This window comes from Cololabis saira, chromosome 7 (assembly GCF_033807715.1).
Source record: "Cololabis saira isolate AMF1-May2022 chromosome 7, fColSai1.1, whole genome shotgun sequence".
In the NCBI taxonomy this organism is placed as follows: Eukaryota; Metazoa; Chordata; class Actinopteri; order Beloniformes; family Belonidae; genus Cololabis; species Cololabis saira.
This window is the reverse complement of record NC_084593.1, coordinates 27381170-27395304: the sequence shown is the minus strand read 5'-3', so window position 1 is coordinate 27395304 and position 14135 is coordinate 27381170. Positions and strand designations below refer to the sequence as shown.

The 14135-nt window shown below is 44.0% G+C and overlaps 2 protein-coding genes across 2 annotated transcripts; one reads left to right on the top strand and one right to left on the bottom strand.

Moving 5' to 3' along the window:
• Positions 1-8128: 8128 nt before the first annotated feature.
• Positions 8129-10602, bottom strand: cryba1l1 (crystallin, beta A1, like 1). Its single transcript, XM_061725402.1, has 6 exons — positions 10470-10602; positions 10048-10130; positions 9812-9930; positions 9341-9482; positions 9089-9231; positions 8129-8796 (listed from the first exon to the last, which is right to left on the bottom strand). The coding sequence occupies exons 2-6, from the start codon at positions 10120-10122 to the stop codon at positions 8649-8651; spliced, it is 627 nt and encodes a 208-aa protein (XP_061581386.1). The 5' UTR covers positions 10123-10130; positions 10470-10602; the 3' UTR covers positions 8129-8648.
• Positions 10603-11859: 1257 nt separating this feature from the next.
• Positions 11860-13654, top strand: crybb1l1 (crystallin, beta B1, like 1). The gene is made up of 6 exons (XM_061725401.1): positions 11860-11954; positions 12092-12192; positions 12293-12411; positions 12507-12639; positions 12729-12871; positions 12954-13654. Exons 2-6 carry the CDS (start codon positions 12097-12099, stop codon positions 13123-13125), a joined length of 663 nt encoding a protein of 220 aa, XP_061581385.1. The 5' UTR covers positions 11860-11954; positions 12092-12096; the 3' UTR covers positions 13126-13654.
• Positions 13655-14135: the final 481 nt, after the last annotated feature.

Here is a 14135-nt window from a genome sequence, read left to right as displayed (position 1 = left end):
AACATCCAGTGATGAATCAACGCCGCTTTCATGTCTTGCCTCACACAAACAATTCCACAATGTTCGTACTCTTCCAGCCACTCCCCTCCCGCCTCCAGTCCCCTCATCTCCCAACGACCCGCCTGAACAAGTTGACCATCTTTTGGAGGAAGTCATGATGGGACTGGACATTTTGCCGAGCAGCAGCAACAACAGGTTGCCACAGTTGCAGTGCTCCCCTCCAGCAAGCAGCAGCACCGTTAGCTCCTCCAGCAACACTTCAGTCCAAAGCAAAGAACAGGGACACATTCATGGCACTGAAGTCCCTGCTCTGCAGCAGCAGCAGCACCAGGGAGAGCTGAGCGAGATGCTGGAAGACTTGCTTCAGTCGTTTGAGCGGCACGTGGACAGCTGGAGAGCCAGGGAGGAAAATAAGAGCGGTGATGTGAGTTCCTCTGAGGCTTGCGTGTCCTACACTGACCAGATCAAACACAAAAGAGCTGGGATTCAGACAAGCGCCCCTCCCGCTCCCATTCACCAGTCAGATACGCCATACAGATACAGTTCCGCTCAAACCTCTAAGGTGGACGGTGGTCGTACGGGAACGCCACAGACCCGGTCACAGTCACACAAAGCCTTGGCTTGTTGTGAAGTGTCATCTGAACACACTGAGGAAACTCAGGGGAAAGAGGCAAAATCAGCCAGACGGGGGAAGAAAAGAAAAAGGCGTGTGTTCTCATTGGTGAAAAGGAAAGTTAAGAAGCCGGAGTCATCGTCTTATGATTATACAAAGACCAAAACTGTTCGTGATCGGACGCAGACGCTGCTCAAGCAGATACCGTTTGTGAAACTGTTGAAAAGAAGCCAGACCCTGGAGGGACAGAGTCTGGATAATAAGGTGATGACCTTCTCCAGCTGTGCTCCTCTTGTGTTTATTATTCAAGTGTGTGTGTGCAACACCTAAAAACACTATCATACATACTAGGGGTGGGTATTGGGAAGGACCTCACGATACGATACGCATCACGATACTTGAGCCACGATACGATACACATTGCGATATCCCGATTATGCGATATCCCGATTATTATATTCTACATAGTTCACCGAAAAATTTAAAAATGCATTACACATCTTAAAACAAAGTTGTATATATGTACATCAGATGATAGTGATGGATCTTAAAATCCGAGTTGCACGTTCATCAGATTATAGTGACAATTCATGGGACAAACTGAGTCAAAACAATGTTTTATTATAACTATACAAGCTAAAGTTACAACATATTTGTATATGTTTTTCATATTATTTACATCATATGAAATTAACATTAAATTTAGTATGAGGTTGCTTTAATTATGTGGCAAATGATAATAAACACAAGAAAGATGGGTACTAAAACCAAGGACAGCCACAGTGATCAGTCAGTATAGATATAAATCCATAAATAAATAAACCTCTGTCCATTATTTTTCATTTTTTAAGGACAGGCAATTGTGTTATATAAAAAATAAATTATAAAATGAAATAAAACGTGAAATAAAACCTGAGCTCAGTGCAGGGCCCTCCCAGGGTTGGTAGAGAGTGGCAATGCCCAGGACTGTCACTTAGGTAGGAGCACTGGGTGATATAATGGGAAAAAAATCAGGGATAAAAAATATTTTAAAAAAATCGATATTAAAATTTTGAATATCGATATTGAATCGGCTGGAAAAGTATCGCGATATATTGCCATATCGATATTTTTGCCCACCCCTAGTCAGGAACACAGTCACTGAGAGACAGTGGTGGGGCGGGGAGTAGGTTCAGATCTGTGATGTTTGATTGGACGGGTGAGTGTCCTCTAAGGACGGCTCTGGCCTTGGGAGGCAGAGGTTGATTATTATTTTAGATGTTTTGATGACCAGCTGGAGGTGTTTCCTGTCCATGTGTGTGCAGTTTGCGTGGAGTCTTCTTAACCAGAGTGGGGATGTTAACATACCAGGTGAGATTCTCTTCTGTGGGACCCCAGAAAACTTGGAGGAGACTCTTCATTTTCTCTGCTGATGATTAATGAGTGTGGTTGACCTCGAAAATGGTTTTTACATTCTGATTAGAAAACAGATCCCAGCTTGTGTGCTCAAAACAGTCCTGCAGTCGTAAAGTCTGTTCAGGCCAGGTTTGAACAGTTCTGGTAAAGGGTCTCTGATTTTAAACACTAGAGCTGTAGGCTGGTGTCAGTAGCAGAGAGAGAAGTTCAGACTTTTCTGTCGAGGTTCTAACCGGGCTGAGTCGGCACTACCGTATTTTCTGGACTATAAGCCGCACCTGTATATAAGCCGCATCCGCTCTATTTAAAAAAAATATATATATGCAAGCCGCAGATATTTATGTTGTTAGATTAGATATTTACTACATGTACAGAATGATTTTGAACTGTAAATGATGTACATGTATGTACCTAAATAGATCCTTTCCTAACAGTGTCTTTTAACACGGCAGCAACTTTGCTGATTAAAACGGGACAGAACCAAGAGAAAATAACCGGTATTTATTTATCTATTTATCTATTTGAAATCTGCTTCTACCTACTTCTATCTCTTAAAGAAGAAGTAGCATATTCTTCTTTGCATTTATTTTGTCTTAGTTTTGATTCTAATTCCGGTTAGAGCGTCCAGAGCAGTGGAAGAAATATCCACAGAATAGCCCTTTGTATAAGCACCTTTGTATAAGCTGCATGGTTGAAAACCTATGAAAAAAGTAGCGGCTTATAGTCCAGAAAATAAGGTATATCTGACGTCACCACCCTCCAGGCCACTGATTGGTCGGGGGGCGGGGCCGTCAGACGTTTGAATCAGGAAGCGGGAGTCAGCGCGAGAGCGACTCGCTGCGATTTTATTATACAGCGCAAACGTCTGTTTGGTGATCCAACTCTGAGGTGTAGATGTTTATAAACCTGGTGGCTGACGAGAGAATTAAAAAAGGGATGTAGACGGGCGATAAGAAACGATGCGTTTTCTTCCCAGCCGCTCGCGCTCCAGCTGATTTCTGATCAGCGCCGACACAAACAAAGGGGTCGAGTCACAGCAGCTTCACCCCAACCCGCCCACTTCTCACCTGGGTGTGGAAAAACAAACGAGGACAAAACAGGTGGAGCCGGGATGAGGCGTGACGAGCCGTCCCGAGGCGAGTCGGGCTGAGTAGGTACTAGTGGAAAAGCGCCATTAGAGTAGACTCCTGGGTTGAGCCAGGTCTCTTTAAAAACCATGATGCAGCTGCTCCGACCTTGCATGGCACTCAAGGTCGACATAAAACAATCAAAATAAAAAAAAAACACAATTTAAACAACAGAAAACTGCAGAGTTTGCAGCAGAACATAAAAGACAGTTATTGTAGGTCAAATGTCTGTCTAAATAAGTAGGTTTTGATATCAGTCTTAAAAACTGAAAAAGAGTGAATATTCAGGGAGTTCCAGAGATGAGGGGCAGAGCGGCTGACGGCTCTAGACGCCCTGGTGGACAGACATGCTGGAGGGAACGTCAGGCTGATGGAGGAGGCAGATCTAACCCTGCATTCACTCTGGAACCGTCACAGGCATCATAGGCAGCCGGCTGCCATTCATTTTCTATGAAAACGCGCGTTGAGAGCATCAGAGGCAGCGGAGGCAACGGGAGCAGAGCGTCAATTTGAAGTTGAAAAATCTGAACTTTATGCAAATGAGCAGCGGCGAGGCCGAGGCAGCGTCCAGTCACAGACCGGGATTCCCCAAACAAGAAGCCTCAAAGCAGATTGTACTTTCATGTACACACAAACATACACTCACACACATGCGTACATGAGCATAGCTGTGCACTAACAAACTTATTTTATCAGAAATTAATATATTTCATCCAGCAAACTGACATTTTTGCTGATTTGACTACCGTTTTTACCTGAACTGCTCATGTGAAACACGTAACTGATGGTTGAGGAGCTGGATGGTCTGAACGATTTTATTTACTACATCGATCCAACGCAAAATAATTAAAAAACGTGCTTATTAATCACAAAACACAGTTTAAGCATCATGACCAAATCCGCTCTGACCCGGTGTGTCAGTGTTCACCGCAGACAGACTGCAGCTTCACCGGGACCAACGGCTCTGACGGTTGATGTTGATCCAGGACCAAACTTGTTAAGGAGCATCAAACTCACTCTTATCTACGCGGAAATAACGCTAAAATATAAAGAAGGCTTCCCAAAGTGTGATCCATGGTGAAGTAGGAAACTGAAGATGTGCAGCTCTATATAGATATGTGTAGACTATATGCACTTTGTTCCCTCCAGTTCTGCAGCGCAGCTTTAGCCCCGCCCACTGCAGACGTCGACAGTACAAGCAGCTTTCAGTGTGAATCTACCAAGCAGCGCGATGCAGGCGTCAGGCGATTTTTGATGCTTTCAGTGTGAATGCAGGGTAAGAGACCGGGTGGGAGCATTGATGCATAGGAGGCCAGAGAGATCGAATCGGATGGTGTTGTTGATGTGGGTGTGGAATTATAATATGCTGTCGTGGACGACACCCAGACTCTTAGCCTGCGGGGAGGGGGATGTTTGGAGACGGTGGACTTGGAAGTTGGAACCAAATGACTGTCATCGCAAGAGTTCAACACTTTAGACATACATTGAGGCAATAATTGTTTTTAAAATTGTTCCGGGTCAACAAACGAACGAGAAGAAAGGGGCGCTGTGTTTAGAGAAAGAAAAAAGCATTTCTCACAACAAATCACTCAGCCGTTCCACTTCCAACAATATTTCCTTCATGTGAAATTATTTTCAAATAACTGTGACAGCAATATGTATCGGCTGCCGTTTTTCTCTCAGAGTTCCTCGGGAACAAAGACCAGCTCGTCGTCAGTGAAATGCCCTCGTGACGCTACGCCTGGACAGAATAAACCAGCAGCTTGCAGCACGAAGAGGTACCCAATCAGAAGCAGGCTTCGGCTGGCACCTGCTGCGGTGAGTTTTAGCCTCGCTGCTGGGATCAAAGACCGTGATCTGGTGGAACTGGTTACCACACTAGAAATGAATAGGAGGCCACTGATCAGCAGACATGCAGAGATAATCAGCAGACCTAATTACTTTGGTTGATTCCAGCACAACTGTGTGTGAGCTGTTAGCGGGGTTAAACGCTCTAAGTTTATGCAATAACAAGGTTAATTTGTTTTGCAGGACTGCAGGGCCTTTTTTGAGGAGTCTTTTCTAGTCAAAGAGCCATCCTCTGCAACAGGCGGCAGACGAGGCAAGCTCAGGAAAAATGGTCAACTTCCCCGTCCATCTGACAGCAAGAGTTCAGCAGCACCAGTTCAGCCACAGGAAAGGTCAGAGTCAGCCACTAGGAGGAGGAAAAAGAGGAGGGCAGAATCTGAAGAGGATACGAGGGATGATGCCATCGTAAGCAAGAAGATTTGCTTGGAACAAATGCCTCAGACTAACTGTGAAACATTCGCAACAAGCTCCGAGTCTGCAGATTTGATCTCTGCAGCAGCAACTACAGAGCAAGAGCATCTTTTAAACGTGGAAATGTTTTCACCGACCAGTGTAAAAGGTTTTGTTCAAGGAGCAAAAAAAAAGAAAAAATCAGCGCAGACCAAAAATAAACTCACTGAAACTCAGCAAAGTTTGATAAATGAAGAGATGGAAAGTGGCGCTGATGGGATGATCGATGTAGGAGGAGGCCAGAAGGAGTGTGAGACTCGTGGAAGCAAAGATGCGCAAAAGGACGACTGTGAGAGCACAACAGCACGGACGCTGTTGGAAATAAGTGACGTACAGCGCTGCGTTTCATCTTCACATCCTGTCACAGAGCTCAGCCGGGAGTGGACAGAAAGATGTGATGGAGATGACAATGTAGAAATCGATGTGGATGGAGGCTCCAGTCCAGTTCCTGAGACGGTGATCATCAACTGGACTGAGTCCTCAGGAGCGGAGGAAGATAAAGAAGACGAGGAAGTCGATGTTGTTGGGGAAACGACTGGCTTATTTTCATCCGTGATTGTAGCTGATGCTAGTCACGTGGGTGTAGCCGGGCTGCTGTCTTGTTAGCTACTGAGACGTCCAGTTAGAGCAGACTTTGGGTCTCTTGGAAAACATTTCTGAGCTGGCATCATTAGCCGTTTATCGTGACAGTGGCCCACTGATGTTGTGCCGTTTTTTTTTTGTTTTTTTTTGTCCGGCCCTGCTTGTGTTTGTGAAGCAAGGAGCGTTTTATCACTTTATTTTGGTCAGAAAGGAAAACAAACGTGTCGTAAGCCACAAAGAGGAATCGTGAGTTTGACCAGAAACAAAACAAGAGCACTTGGTTGATTGTGTGCAGATCTTTTGTTTTCAGTTCTTAAACTAAGTACGTAGATTTAACTGCTTTAAATAAATCACAGGCGAGTGGGATTATTCAGTTTGTTCATCTGAAATATTTAGGTATCGACTTTATCCAGTTACAAGATTATTTTTAAACGTTAAGCACATATGTCTGTTGAAGTTTGTTTTAACTGCAACCCAGGTTGGGTATTTTTTTAATGGCTATTCCTCTTAAAAAAACAAAAAAAGGTATAATTGTTTAGTAGTTTAAGATATTAAGATCGTTTAATACTTTGTACATATGACTGAGACTGTTTTAGTTGTAAATATAACTCAAAGTGCAAGCCTCTGTTCGGCCGGTCTGTTTGTCGACGTTCCAGAAGAACTTTTGTCCAGCTTGTTTAATTGTTTGTGTTTGGCGGTGTTTTGTCTGCCGCTTTTTTCCAGAATCTAATTTTGATAATAAAGATTACTCTGTTTTCAGTTTTTTTTGTTTTCCTCCGCTTCTTCATTTCTTCTTAATACACGAACTGTTTTTGTTGCGGCGACTCTCGGCATGTACAGTTGCTCGGGGGTCATGCTCTGGGTCTCGGGAAAGCACTTAAAAACCATTTGTGGTCTAATAAACACTATATAAAGACAATTGAATTGAATGAACAGCACCAAGACCAACATCGATCTTGTTAACACTTTAATTCCACAGTCAGAACTACGACCATACAGGGAGCTGCTTCAACTCTGACACCCTTTATCTCATCGGAGACTTTAAAAACGTGGTTAATTGAGGACCTTTATTCATATTTATTATTTTGCTGCAAAAACATATTCCTTTCAAACTAAAACTACTTTGATTCCTGCCATTTTGGTCCCCAATCTTTCAATTCAATTTTATTTATATAGCGTCTATTACAATACAAGTTGTCTCTAGGTGCTTTCCAAAGACCCAGAACATGAACCCCCCCGAGCAATTATTACACAAACCGTGGCAAGAAAAAACTCCCCTTTAGGAAGAAAGAAACCTCAAACAGGACCAGGCTCATAAGCTGGGCAGAGCAGAAAAAGACAAAACGGACAGAGAATGAATAACAGAGAAAGAAGAGACACAGACACAATGGCTAACTGGTGCAATACAAGGATGACTATATAAACAATGAAAGTTTACACCGCCCGGGGTGCTTTAGCTCCAGAAAGTCCCTTCATATGATGCAAAGAAAAGCGGAGCTTCTACACATACATATATAAATATAAATATATATGGAAGTTCTGTGAAATGAAGAAATTGTAAAAACAGAACATTAGAAGAGGTAGGACTAGAAAAGTTTTTTGAAACTTCATCCTACACCCTTTCAAACAGGAAATATTTATCTACATATAGATTTGTCTCTTTAATTTGCTTTGTTTTGCTTATGGTTTTTTTTTTTTTTTTTTTTTTCGGTATATACATTTTATGTATTCTGATTATTTTTTGTTTTTGTTTTAACCTGTTTTAATAAATAATTAAATGAAATGAAAAAAAAAAATATATATATATATATATATATATATATATGTATGTATGTGTGTGTGTGTATATATATATATATAGATAGATAGATAGATAGATAGATAGATGGATAGATGAATAATATTTAAATATTTTTTAACCAGCTCATGTAATCCAACTGGTGGTTCTCTAAGTTTAAATAATTTTAACTTTTAAGGCAAATTTCAAACCTGCAAGTGGTGCATTTCTTTCTAGAAACAAATGAAAGAAGTGGACAACTCACATTCTTTCATTTGTGCTCTCAGACTGTAATGACATTAAATATGAACACAGAAATAAGACAATGAGAATAGCTGAAGTGAAAATGAGTTTATTAGTTATCAAGCTGCTACACACGACGGCACAGCACGTCTGAGCTGCACTGCAGCAGTGTGCCGCCCTGAGAAGAGCCGGAGCAGCTGGGGAGGATTCCCTGGACGTGGAAACATACTGGAGCTTCATCTCCCTCTGTTGGATTTCCTCATCGCTGAGCTCAGGTAGCAGTACAGCGCAGCTGTGGATTTGTGCGTGCATGTGTAGGGACCTCTCAACCAAATAAAAAGACACAGTGAGTGTCACTTGTGTCGTCAAAGTGTGTGTGTGTGTGTTTCCCTGTGCTTAAACAGTGCGATATTGTCTCTTATCACACTCTAGGAGCAACTGTAAATCAGTAGCGGCGTTGTCGTGTTGGGGCGGCTGTTGCAGCTCAAGTCGAGAGGAAGGAGGGGATGAAAGGGAGGGAAAAAGAGGTGGAGGTTGTGGGTTTAGGGAACAAGGGGGTTGATGGGGACCCGCTGCGAGTGGGGTTTGGCCTCAGTCTCAGCCATCGCTCCTCTCAGTGCTGGATACGCCTGATGGACTGGATCTGGGGGGTCTGACAGTGAGAGCCCCAGTTCCTCCAGTGCTGGTAGTCTCCGCTGTGTCTCTCACACTCCATGATGTACTGCTGGCCCCTGTAGCCGGGGTACTGGTAGCACACGAAGCTGTGGGGGAGCGGATTCAAACAGAGTCAGTGGGCTTATTTTAGGAGCTGCTGCAAGAGAGTTGGGATTTAGTGTGAACTAAGGGCTTTCAGCTGGTATGTCTATTACAAGAAAGACATGCTGATGGAGGATCAGAGGGATTTACTGTCTGCAGTTTTTTTAAATAGGCTGCAGATTGACATAGAGGGGGTTAAATGAGAATAAATAATTATCCAAGACAGTAGATAGATTTTTAAGAAGAGCATAAATGTTACTGTTTCATATATTTACAGAGAAATTCTGGGCTACTTACGCGCCGCACTGCACGTGCATGGAGCCAACTTCAGGCATCATCCAGCCCATGGCCTGCAGAGAGGGGTAGTCATCACAGATCTCCACGCTGCGGCCCATGAAGTTCTCCTTCTCGAAGATGATCATGCGGCTGCTCTGGTGGGACTGTAGGGCAGACAGAGATTGATTATTATTATTTCTATGTATTTATCTACCTATTTATTTGAGTTTTACAGCAGCTGGACAGTGCAAGAACAGGGATGGATGTACTCACAGCGCAGTAGATGGGGCGCAGAGACATGAGGCGCTCCACGTGGTAGGACAGGGAACCGCTGTAAGCGTCCCAGTGGGGGTACTCTCCTCTCTCCAGGATGAACTGCTGGCCCTGGAAGTCATGGTGCTCGAAACCCACCCAGCTGCAAAGAGACACACAAACTCCTGTCACATGTTTGAAGATGATTGCAGCTGGAACTCACTTTTATGAGCACGCTGCACCACAAAAACAGAAATAAGCCTAATATTCCTAAATGTTATCCAAATTGTCTTATTTTAATTAAGATATATCTCTGCAAATAGCAAAATAGTCTAAAATAGGCACTGTTACTCTCTTCGAAATGACATTTTGCGGTGAGGATGTGTTACATTTAAACAATTTTCCATGATTTACTCAACTGCTTCATTAAGTGAACATAGTATGAGCTGACTGATCTTTTATCAGCCTGGTTAGAAAGGTTTTCAGACTTACGCTCCACTCTCCACCCTGATGGAGCGGATGTTGTCCAATCCACAGTCCTGGATGTTGGAGCACTCAGAAGTGAACTCCAGGCACTTTCCCTGGAAATGCTCCTGCTCGAACACGGTAGCCTAAAGAGACAGAGCACATTTTTTTTAACCTCCTTTACATCAATCAGGAAAAAAGTTCACTAAAAACAAAAAAGTAAAAAAAATAAATCTATGAAACAAATGAAAGTGTTTGTTTACCTTAAAGAAGGGAGCCATGCCCATTCCTGAGTTGACCAGGGGCTGCATCATGGGGGACTTGGTAGTTCTGTACATCTTGATTCCTGAGGTGGTAAATAATGGCAGAAGAGAGGACGTGAAGAAAAGACCACGAAGGAGAAAAACGCCCACAGATTCAACATCCTACACCGATTGTCCTCCATGTTTACTGATATTCATTTTTATAGCATAGCTCTACTGCTCCCTATAAAAAAAAGTGTGAGCATGTGGAGGGATTGTGGCCAGAACAGCTCACAAAATGATCTCTGATAGCAGTGAAATGAGCAATATGAAATGAGAAATATAAGTGCAGGTGTCTGAAAGTGCTTCTGGGCTTTAGTGCCTATAGTGAAAGCTGCTGGCCTGAGCTGAGTTTAGAGGCAGTTAGAGGATGAAGACCTTACCTAGATTGATACTTTACTGGAGGACCTCGGGACTGGTTTGTGCTTAACCGCCTAACTCGCGTAGAGCTTTAACAGAACCTGGCGCTTCAGTTTTATATGGACCCTAGGGGTGCGCGCTCCCCGGTGCGCGTCCGCGCCGCCGCCCCCTGCACGCGTAAAAGTGTCCATGTTTTGCGCCAGTGTGAGTGACGGCCAGCTCAGCACATCCCATTGCTGCGGCCAGGCCGGGGAACAAAGGCGCTCCGGTATGTTCGCACCCCGGTCAGCAGTCCCCGGCACAAAGGCCTGGATCCCGGGGGAGAATGTGGGGATTAGCGGCACAGCAGCACAGAGACATGGAAGAGAAAATCGAGTCTATCCCGAAATGATGCATGGAAATGTTACAGAGACTGAGCATATACAGACATTTCTCCCCTCAGATACAGAGATCCCGCTGGTCACCAGAGGCAGTTGCACTAAGTCCCGATTCATGGTTCCGCGTTAAATCGACGCAGAGCCTACGCCGTAGGTTACGCGGAGACGCGCACCGTACGATGCGTGTCGCCGCGTGCCCTACGCCGTACGCTCTGCGTTGATGTAACGCAGAACCATAAATCATCCTTAAGTCACAAGCGCACCCGTGGAGATGTGTCATACCAAAGTCAAAGTGGGTGCATTTAGTAGAATAAAATAAGGTTTCATTGATGAAATTGCAGAAATTTGACTTAGATGTCCACCATTTATAGAGAAATGTAACCCAGAAGCGAGCTGTGTCCCCTCAAATGACATCACTGTTTATAAAGCACGGATTAAATCCTGAATTATGGTTCCGCGTTAAATCGACGCAGAATCTACGCCGTAGGGTACGGCGTAGGCGCGCGTCGCCGTGTACCATACGCTGTAGGCTCTGCGTCGGTGTAACGCGGAACCATAAATCAGCAATTAGAAACTGGCCTATCAAAAATCAACTCCCCTTTCTTTTTTTTTCATATTTAGTGTCATGTGGTTTTTGGATCTATATCTGGAAGTTACTGACATCAACCCTGCACACATAGGCGCCTTTATATATCATATTCATGTATCAGACATAATTAAAAGCTTCCTAACAAGGACCGGTGTGAAAAAATAAATACAAAAATAAACATTTCTGACACTTGTCACCTTGTTAGAAAACCCATAGGCATTTTCATCAAATAGATATATAGTAAATACTGAATCTGAAGTATAAAACTTGAAACATTCTATTTGAAATGACAGGAAACTACTTTTAATTGGTCATTGTGAGCAGCAGCTTCTGTCAGTGGTCGTCTGCCTGGGCCCGTCCCCTCTCCCTGTCCCCCTCTGATGATGTGGGGTTTCTTTTGTGTCCTGCCTCTGACCTCAGCAGGTTTGCTTCTCTCCCCATAATCCCTCTCCTGTGAGCGCCAGCGTATAAAAGGGAGGAGCACTCTCTGAGTCCTACACATTCTGAGTGAGGATCAGCGCAGGCATTGCACACACACACAGGTAAGGTGGATTGTTCACCTGCAGCAGCGTGAAGGGAATATAATTCAGTTTGGTATTGTTAATCTTGTGATTCTTCAATGATTTATTGGTTCAGTTTCTCACATGAACACACCCTCTCTCACTGTTCCTCCGCTCAGTAATCATGTCCAGTGGAGATTCCAAGTCCAAGACTTCTTCCCAGACCGACGGGAAGGCCGCTCAGAGCAAGAAGTCTGAGATGGGAATGAACGCCTACAAGGTGGGTGGCTCTCTTACAGACCTCCTGCCTCATAGTGAGATCAAATTATAATTTCATAAATGATTCATTTCTTCTTTTTTTGTCATTATGCCATCATTAGATGTACGTGTTCGACCAGGAGAACTTCCAGGGTCGCATGATTGAGATCAGCAACGAGTGCATGAATGTGTGTGAGATGGGCATGGACCGTGTGCGTTCCCTGCGTGTTGAGTGCGGACCGTAAGTATTAACAAACAACAAACAAACATTTATTTTCACTACATTTCAAATAAAGACATTTGGACAGACGCCTCTAAACTCTGTCTCTTCTGCAGCTTCGTGGGATTCGAGCAGATGAACTTCTGTGGTGAGATGTACATCCTGGAGAAGGGAGAGTACCCCCGCTGGGATTCCTGGAGCAACTGCCAGAAGAACGACTACCTGCTGTCTTTCAGGCCCGTGAAGATGGTACAAACATCTATCTCAAGTTTATTTTTTCTGTTTAGCTTCAGATTATTCTTTAAACAAGGGTTTTTCCTCGCTTGACTCTGCACCAGGACCCTGAGAAGCACAAGATCTGCCTGCACGAGGTGGGAGAGTTCAAGGGCCGCAAGATGGAGATCATGGACGATGACGTTCCCAGCCTGTTCTCCTACGGCTTTACCGACAGAGTTGGCAGCATCATTGTCAGCTGCGGAACGTGAGTACCAGACACCAAAGAGCAGACTCTAAAGATCCACGAGATCATTCCTGTACCAACACGTTCCCTGTTCATTTCTCAGCTGGGTGGGATACCAGTTCCCTGGATACCGTGGCAGCCAGTACCTGCTGGAGAAGGGAGAGTACAGGCACTTCAACGAGTTTGGTGCCCGCCATCCTCAGTTCCAGTCCGTGAGGCGTATCCGTGACATGCAGTGGCACCAGCAGGGCTGCTACACCATGGCCAGCAAGTGAGGCTCAGGGAAGGAGAGAAAGAGAAAGAGCGGATATGAGGGAGAGGGGCGGAGGAAGAGGGAAAGGGGAAGAGATGTGTGAGGCCTTTATCTCAGTAACTTCAAGAGGTCTAAGATCTAACGCAGTGAGGGGAAGGGTGAGGATCTGTTTCTGCCCCTGAATTGAGACATCACCTCCGTGGAAGGACCAGCTGGGCCTGAGGAAAACCACCAGACCACCCTTCATCCCTCTCTGTCTCTACTTTTCTCTTTCTCCCCTATGGGCTGAGCTTTGCTTACCTCCCTCCTTTGTCCTTTTTTAAAAATCCCCTCATTCCACAGTCCTTTGAGACACCAAAGAGGGAGCAGGACACCTCTTGCTGTTTTACACACAATTCTCGGCTCAGGGTTTGATGTACCATGGGAAACCATGACCCACGGACTCCTCAAAGTCCCCTGTCCCTGTCTTCTAGCCCCTGTGCATCGCACACCCTCTCTGCTGTACAGAATCCTGGCCAAGTTTTCAATAAAAACCTAAATCTGAATTTCAATTATGTTGTTGTGGTTACTTACTGCCAAAGACCAGAAACACATGGAACACCTGACAAAGAAGCTTTGTGTAAAAAAACCTAGTTATATGAAGCTTTGTAGAGTCAGCCGCTTAATTGTATCTGCCCGACACGCAAAGCTCTGTAAAAACAACTCCAGTGTACAAAAAGAGAGAGCTCTGCAGTGTAGAGTCAGATGTGTACTGCTGATTACTGATGTCACGGTTGCTGAAACAAAAGCTTTGCCAGTTGACAATAAGGCACAGACAAATGTGTGTACCTTATTGAAGACACAAATGAAAATATAGGAAAAATATAGACATTTATTAAAGTATTTTACTTTTTAACTTTTTCTTATGTGTGTGTTATTATACATTAATAATAACAATATTATTCTAGAATTGTGTTTATTTGGCAACTTATTAATTCCTCCTCATTATTTAAATGCAAAAGTAAAAGAGAAAAGAATAAAACAAATACATCT

Coding starts and splice junctions, on each gene's coding strand:
- cryba1l1 (XM_061725402.1), bottom strand. CDS start 10,122: ATGTACAGAACTACCAAGTCCCCCATGATGCAGCCCCTGGTCAACTCA. Junction 9,931..10,047: donor GCATGGCTCCCTTCTTTAAG/GTAAACAAACAC, acceptor CTGTCTCTTTAG/GCTACCGTGTTCGAGCAGGA. Junction 9,232..9,340: donor TGCGCCCCATCTACTGCGCT/GTGAGTACATCC, acceptor TCTGCCCTACAG/TCCCACCAGAGCAGCCGCAT.
- crybb1l1 (XM_061725401.1), top strand. CDS start 12,097: ATGTCCAGTGGAGATTCCAAGTCCAAGACTTCTTCCCAGACCGACGGG. Junction 12,640..12,728: donor CTTTCAGGCCCGTGAAGATG/GTACAAACATCT, acceptor ACTCTGCACCAG/GACCCTGAGAAGCACAAGAT. Junction 12,872..12,953: donor ATCATTGTCAGCTGCGGAAC/GTGAGTACCAGA, acceptor TTCATTTCTCAG/CTGGGTGGGATACCAGTTCC.